Here is a 7,800-nt window from a genome sequence, read left to right as displayed (position 1 = left end):
ATCGTTGCTAGACGAGTCGTTTTCATCCCGTTGTCATTAACACATTACGGTGTACGACTTGCCGGCCCGGATTGCACCGGTTGCGACATTGCGGCAACAATTTTTCGGCTCCGTTCTGCTACATTACGCGACTCGCGCTCCGAAGGCTTGAACGGCGTGCAATTTATCGGCCGCGCCGATATTTCATCCAGAAAAAGAGCGGGAGGACACGACGCCCGCGAGTCCGGCAGTTCCGACGCGGTGGTTCCTCGTCGCCTTTTCACGAATAATTTCGTGACGTTTATCGTTCAAAGCTGCGCTCGTAAACAGAGTGCAAACACGAAGCTCTATTCCGTATACATCTAAAACCGTACGATAAAACGCGGTCCGTGAAAAGAATTTCCACGCTCTAGGATATATTTAATGATGGATCGTAAAGAGCGTGCCGTAAATGATAATGATAGCAGGATCATTTCTGCAAGAACGTTACTTACGGCAAATATCTCGGCGGCCCGTAATACGAGACTAATTTCTGTTTTTCCCAGTGCGCGCCTTACGTAGCGTGAGGGGCTGCCGCGGGAGATGCTTTGGAATCTGCGTAATTAAGCGAGGGTCTCGCGAATAAATTTACATCGTCTGTAAATCCTTCACATTAGATAAATGCTCACAATTAGCTCCGCTCCTGCTGTGCCCTACGCGCATTTCGAATTCGCGAAGGCCGTGTCGTTTTTGGTAATTAAATAATGTTGCAGCTGTTATAATCGCACGCGAATAGGTATCCGTTTATTGTCTGTGATTTACTTGTATCTATTAATTATTATTTTAATGATCAAGTGTACACGTGGGCTAATAATAAATCTGTGTTAACTAACAGATTCGACACTAAATAGGCCGTTCAATATTCTCCTAATTTAACAATCTATATGTGAGCCTTATTGCTCGGACAAAATAATTTACGCTAAAGAAACACAATGATGATACGTTTCATATTTTTGTATATAAGTTTAACAATCATGGTAGATCTTTTACTAAATTATTTTTGCGAAAACCGTACTAAAGTTACTCTGCTAGAAACCATAAGAGGGATTTCAGAGTAATATCAGCGATGGTGGTTTAACGACACTATAACCCTCGTCGTAGATAGAAGGAATGCACTTCATTTCTGGACAGGATGCATAAAGGACCATCCTTGCACCTAGAAAAGCTCGGGTTAATTCAGAGGCTCGGCGAAAGTCGTAAAATAGTGCGTGACTACCGATTTTCTAGCAGAGAAAGAGAGAAAGCACATTCGTACATAAGTACAAGTGGATGTGTTTGTGGAACATGTGGAGCTTTTTAGGGAAACCTGCGTGCACACGTGGCATATTCGTACAGAAATATTTACAGAAAGCTTTTATGTACAGGATGTCTCAAAAAGAGGATCACTTGATTATATTATTTCTTTGATTTATTTGAATAAGGTTTAATGAAACACGATAATTTACAGGTGATCCTCTAAATACTAATTCTTTATAAAATATCTTTATGAATAAATCATAAGGTAAAACTTCATTAAAATACAATTTTTCGAAAAATAAAATTTTATTATTCCTTTACTATCCTTTTTATTATTCCTTTTACTATTCTTTTACTATTCTTCTATACTTTAAAATCTTAATTTGTCAAAATTTTTTAATGTTTAATTAATTTGGAACTCAATAATTATTTACATTTTTACATTGAAAATACCGTTATATCTTTTAAATCTTATTATTAATATGATTAAATTTTGGGACTCCTTATATATATAAGAACTAGGCAACTTACCTCGAATTTGGAAGGTAGAATTCTGGCGTGAGCAAAGCACGTACATCTTCTACGACCATAGATATCATTACGAAGATGACGGTAGATAACTGAAAAAGTATACGACATATCCACGTTTTTCTACGCAAGATAAAGAGAAAGTTTGCTAAACACAAAGATTTTATTAATAAGATGGTAATATATTTTCTATAACAGAACGAATTTAATTTAATTCTAAGTTAAAGTAAATCTAATTCTAAATTAAAAGTTTTACTTTGCATACCGTTGATTATGAAAGTAAGAGCAAAAGCAAATTTGCTCTAGCTTATTGAGATTGTTTAATTATTACTAGTACTTTATGTCTACTCCTTTATGTCTACTCTCTTTATACTTTTCTTGTAATATCTGAACAGACACGCAATGCAAGTTAGAAAGGGCGAATTGGGCACTCGACTGCCTACAAAGCTGAGATCATAGCCGGAGGCAGTACGAAATGATTATGTGGTTGTTGAGTCTGCTAAAGCACAAGGTCAAAGTTTCGGTAATTTGGGATGCGATGCGGGTAAGGAGGTAGCAACTTTAATCACTTTCGAATCGAGGTAAATCTATTTGCGTATCTCGAACCTGCAGGATCATATCGCGTGTAGTTATTGCTTTCTGAAAGGGTTCCGGAATAAGGATATCGTATCAAGAATGAGGAGAAAACAATCAACGCTAGTTAAATTAACAAATAATTTGAGATATATTCTTCTTACAAATATATAGTTTACAGTTGCACTTATAGTTATTTAAATTTATTTGTTACCGGAATATGTTCTATGATATACGACGGAGGTGTGCTTTTTATGGATAAAAGGACAAATAAATAGTTACAAATGATTGGTTGTATCATGCTTAGAATACGATCCAGTTATAAACGTACGAACAATACATCTTGAAAGAATTCTTAGCAATCTTCTCCTGCCTACGTCGGATTATCGTAACACGGAGTATCGAATGGATTCTCATATTTTTTATTTTGCATCGCGCGCTCGCATGATTGTTCATCTTCTCAGACTTTGCATTACTTTCACGCCTTCAAAATGCAACACTCTCTCTTTCTCTTGTCACCGTCGAAAGCGCGAAAGTAAATGCCGATCTATCTATGTACCTCGATCCCTTTCGTTTTACGGTTTTAGGCGGAATTTTAATCGAGGTCACGATCTCGCGCGCGGTACTTTCGTAGTGTGAGAATCCATAAATATCAAGTGAAACGCAGGATAAATGGGTGTGGCGTGACTCGGGATAGCCGCGTGCCGTATATATCCGAAAGTCTTGAAAACCGCAGATGTATCGTGTCGGCGTGCAAATCGGAGATGTCGCCCGTAACGGATTCCATCAAATTCTTGGGATTTAAAAGAATTTCTTCTCTGGTACTGGATAAGAATATCCCTCGCTACCAGAGTCCACACTCACTTGCAGTCCCGAGCTTACAGCGCCGAACTGTTCACCACCATTTACAATGCCACCGGAAATGGCAAATCCAGTATTTTGTCCGCCTTCCAATATTGCTCCAGCTCCCGCCTCGATCGATCCAATTCCGATGGAAGTGATTGGTTGGGAAGAAGCGATAGATTGGATAGAAGAGATGGGACCAATTGGTTGAACGGGCAACGGATACGGTTCAGGGTTGATCGGTAGGGGTTGCGGAATTGGTACTGGGGCCGGTGTGTGAATTGGTACCGGGACTGGATGTGGAACTGGAACTGGATGCGGCACCGGTTGCGGTACGTGCACGGCATGGGGTACCGGTACTGGAACTGGACGAGGTACGCTAACAGGGTAAGGTTTGTTGACTACAACCGGAACGGGTCGAGGTACAGGAACGGGGACTGGACGTTTCACTTCGACGGGTACAGGATGCGGCACCGGTACAGGAACCTTGCGAGTGACGGGAACGGGATGAGGTACGGGAACTGGAACTGGAACCACGCGATTCACGACGATTCTGTGAACGTGATGTACTGGTCCGTGTCCCACAGCAATTCCTGGTCCATGTCCCACAGCAATGCCCGGTCCATGTTCCACAATAATGCCTGGTCCATGTCCCACAGAAATGCCTGGTCCGTATATTCCGTGACCATGTGACACTCCGTCTATGAATCCATGACCAAATCCTCCGTGCCCATATCCTCCATGCCCATATCCATATCCGTGTCCGTATCCAGATCCGTGCCCATATCCGTGGCCATATCCATGTCCATATCCGTGTTCCTGCAATACGATGCCACCATGGCCAATGTTTGGACCATAGCTTCCGTATCCTCCGTGTAGAAGACCACGTTTATCATGTTTCTTCTCCGATGCATCGCCGGCGATGACCGAGACGATTAATAATGAAATCTGAAAGCAATAATTTGTCATTAATATCAATTAATTATCAAAAAAAAATTGTATTTTTTTTGTAATGCGGTGCATTGAAAATTTGTGTCGCTAATTGTTTCTCTTTTATCAAGATAGAATGACAAGTAATTAATGAAAAATTTAATATTTTAAATAAATATAATGTAAAAACAAAACTACATTTTAATTTTAATGTTCCAATAAAAAATTAAATAATTATGTTATAGGATAAATCATGAAACAAATTTGTGTTCACTAATAATAAATTACTGATTAAATTGAAGAACTGCACATCTTTATTTAAAATACTTATGACGAATAATAAAACTTTATTTCCTTATGTTGCACTTACGATTATTCAGATATAAGACATAAAAAAGAAATTTGACGAAAAATTTTACTACTCACTAAGAATGTCCTCATGTTGAACGTGCTATGAGGAGATGAGTCTGAATGTGCTTCATATCATCGAATCGTCGGTTTTTATATGGTGATGCCAGACGATATAACTACTTTCACTAGATATCCACTGCAACACGCCCTCTGATCTAGACTCATCATATTCTGAAACTCCCAAACTTCCTCAGTGACGTAATTGATCAGGCAAAGAAGATGCTTGAGAAGTGATTTGCTAAATAAAAATTGAGAAGAAGAATATTCATAAATTACTTGCTATCAACATAAGTTATTATATTATAAGATTTATAACATAAGTTATTATACTATAAGATTTATTTAATTAACAAATTTCTTTGGAACGTTTAGTATGTTTAAATATATAATTTAAATATGTTAAAGTATGTGAAAATGTTATCTAAAATGTTATCTAAAATGTGATTTATATTTGTATAATATATATATAGAAATCAAGATCGAAGAAATTTTCAAAAATGAAAATAGAATTTTATGCACATGCTAAAGTTTAAATAACACTCGCTTTTGTCTGTATGTTTGTTAACATGATGCAAGTGAAAAGATTTATTGTTTCCATTGTTGGCCGTCATATAAAGTTTTTTTCTTTTTTAATTGGACTGCACTTGTAAAGTCGCTATCACGAACGATATTTTTTTCTGGTATCTGGATTCATGGAAATGTCATTTCCATGTCACACGATTGTTTTCAACGTCCGACATATAACAGTCCATACACATATAGAATGCAAATATGCTTCACAAGCATGCTCCAGATTATTGATTACTATATCTTCAATAAGAAAAAAGAATAAATAAGACTGTTACATTTTTTAATTATTTAGGATTTTAGAAATTAATAAAATATATGAATATAATAGAATAATAATAGGAACAAGTTTACATTTAATCAATACATGATCTTTAAATTATTTTATCCTTAAATTAAACGTATGATGCATGGCATTAAAAAATAAAACGTAAAATTCTTTGTAAATATGATGAAAAAGTAATGCTTTTAATTGGGTCTTACTTTCTACTATTTCGCAAAAAGAAAGTCAAATTTGTCGCAAAGTTCTTTAATGACAATCTATATATAATCCGCGATGGGACAGGAATAGGAGATGCGTTACCTAATACTATAACTGATACACCTGCGTTAATATCTTTCTAGTTGCTTTATTTGTTGCGGTCAACTGGTAATTGCCCTTTTACTTACAGTTTAGTCGGAGCAGTGCGCTAGTCTAGGGCAATAAATCGGTAACCATACGGCGACAATTAGCAACGTCTCGTTGAGCGCGTTGCGAGAACCGCGCTCCGTTTCACAGTCATAGTCCTAATTTCCTTACTTGAGAATTAATTGGACTCACCACACAATGATTCAATATTCCTACAAAGCATACGTGATTTAGACTTAAGTCTTCATTATTGCAGAGTGCATAATACATCTCTCTTCTTGTCTTATAATTTATTTTCTATATATATTCCTTATAGTAAAAATAGAGTAAAGGTAAATGTCTTTTGCGACAGAAACAATCTTAAGATTATTGTTTATAATTTTAATAGACAATGCTATTTTAATATTATGACTGTCACATATTAAAATCTATCAATTATAAAATCTTACTGCTATTTAACATGACTGAAAAAGGAAATTAAATAAAACTAATTTAATTGCATCTCTAAAAACTGATTAACAAATACGGCGTTTGATTTTCGCTTCAAGCAATCATTACTACAAGTGTCAATTATACTCAAAGAAATAGCATGGGCGCAGAAGAACGAGTTTCCTCTTAAAGCTATGCGATTCAAACGGGCTATCGCGTTTGAAGGGGTAAGGCGCGTATTTAGCTGCTGGCCAGGCGCCTTCTCATAATTAGCAGTTTCCAAAGGATTTCCACTGAGAGTCCGCTAGCAGGCGCCGTCAAGATTTATCCGCGTCATCCTTTTTATTCGGGTATTCACGAGCGAGGTGCCGAGAAAAAGAACAGAAAGTAAATGGAGACATATTCCTGTAAGAGCGCGAAGGACGGTCGATGCAGAGCGGGAGCTAATGTCAGAGATTAGAGGTAATCCGTTCTCGGCTGGCAATCGTCGAGGAGGATCCTGCTCGTTCGCAAGCGGAGAACAGCTTCGATCTAGATACTGCAGTCGCACTGTCGTAGTGTCGGAGGTCTCTTTCCACCCCTGGCTGAGGCCGGGACCTGGCCGCCCTTTTTCGCCGGCAGATACATTAGAAGGAATTACGGAGAGAGCGCGTTTCGAGTGACGCGAGCATTAAGACCGCGCAAGACACGGCTCTGTAATTACACTAATTACGGAGTCGTTAGGATTCTTTATAAATACTGCGCCTCTGTTGCCTTTCTTTTTCCTCACGACCGCTCCCACGAGCGCGAACTTCGGAAGCGACCGCGGAAGGAATGCGTGTCGACAGCTTTATGGAAAAATTTGCGGTCCTGCGGCCCTTGTTACTCTCGTGAACAAGTTCCCTTTTGCAGTTACTATCTGGAAGTTAATACATGCACTGGCAACGATACCACGTAGAAAAAATTTTGTTCCTTTCTCTACGCATTGTGCGATGTCGTTTTTGTGGACTATTGAGACAATTCTTTCTATACCAAGCCATTGTCCAAAACATAATTTACTAAACATTTGGAATTAAAAAGTTTTTCTATAAATTAGAAGTACAAATACATAACGAAACCGTGTTTATATGATTTGCAATTTACTTTAATTGAAAATAAGTTTAATTTCTGTGATCTATCAACTTATTTATCAATAGATTTAATATTGAACATTCCAAAAGTATAATTAATTATACTTTTTAATTTTTAAATGTGATAAAAAAATATCGTTTGTTACGAAATGTCCATAAGTCTACTATTTTAAATTAAAATTAGCGGAAATTCTGGTCATTGAACGTTGGATCTTCCCTATTCAGATTAAAATCCGGTAGACACATCGTAAACTTTCGTGTTTCTCTACTTTCACTAAACCTGTCTTCAAGGAAACCAAAACATGCACCTGCGAATTCTTCTTTTCGCCCAATAAGGTCGACTATATAACATGAATAATTAATAGATTTTGCTAATTAAAACGACAAATATATGTGTTAAATCGATTACCATTCGTGAAATTCAATGCAGTTATAATTTAAGCACGATTTCGCTTGTAAACCCATCCGATATTTTTGTATTTACATACATGTACGAATCATAAAATTATACATATGTAGAATTTGTAA

At 37.2% G+C, this 7,800-nt stretch overlaps 1 protein-coding gene across 1 annotated transcript; it reads right to left on the bottom strand.

The window, feature by feature from the left end:
- Window positions 1-2,487: 2,487 nt before the first annotated feature.
- On the bottom strand, window positions 2,488-4,702 carry LOC105430590 (uncharacterized). Its single transcript, XM_011644218.3, has 2 exons — window positions 4,555-4,702; window positions 2,488-4,146 (listed from the first exon to the last, which is right to left on the bottom strand). The coding sequence occupies exons 1-2, from the start codon at window positions 4,567-4,569 to the stop codon at window positions 3,157-3,159; spliced, it is 1,005 nt and encodes a 334-aa protein (XP_011642520.2). The 5' UTR covers window positions 4,570-4,702; the 3' UTR covers window positions 2,488-3,156.
- Window positions 4,703-7,800: the final 3,098 nt, after the last annotated feature.

Source organism: Pogonomyrmex barbatus, unplaced genomic scaffold, assembly GCF_055798465.1.
Source record: "Pogonomyrmex barbatus isolate J1 unplaced genomic scaffold, ASM5579846v1 scaffold12, whole genome shotgun sequence".
Lineage (NCBI taxonomy): Eukaryota > Metazoa > Arthropoda > Insecta > Hymenoptera > Formicidae > Pogonomyrmex > Pogonomyrmex barbatus.
This window is presented reverse-complemented; position numbering and strand designations above follow the sequence as displayed.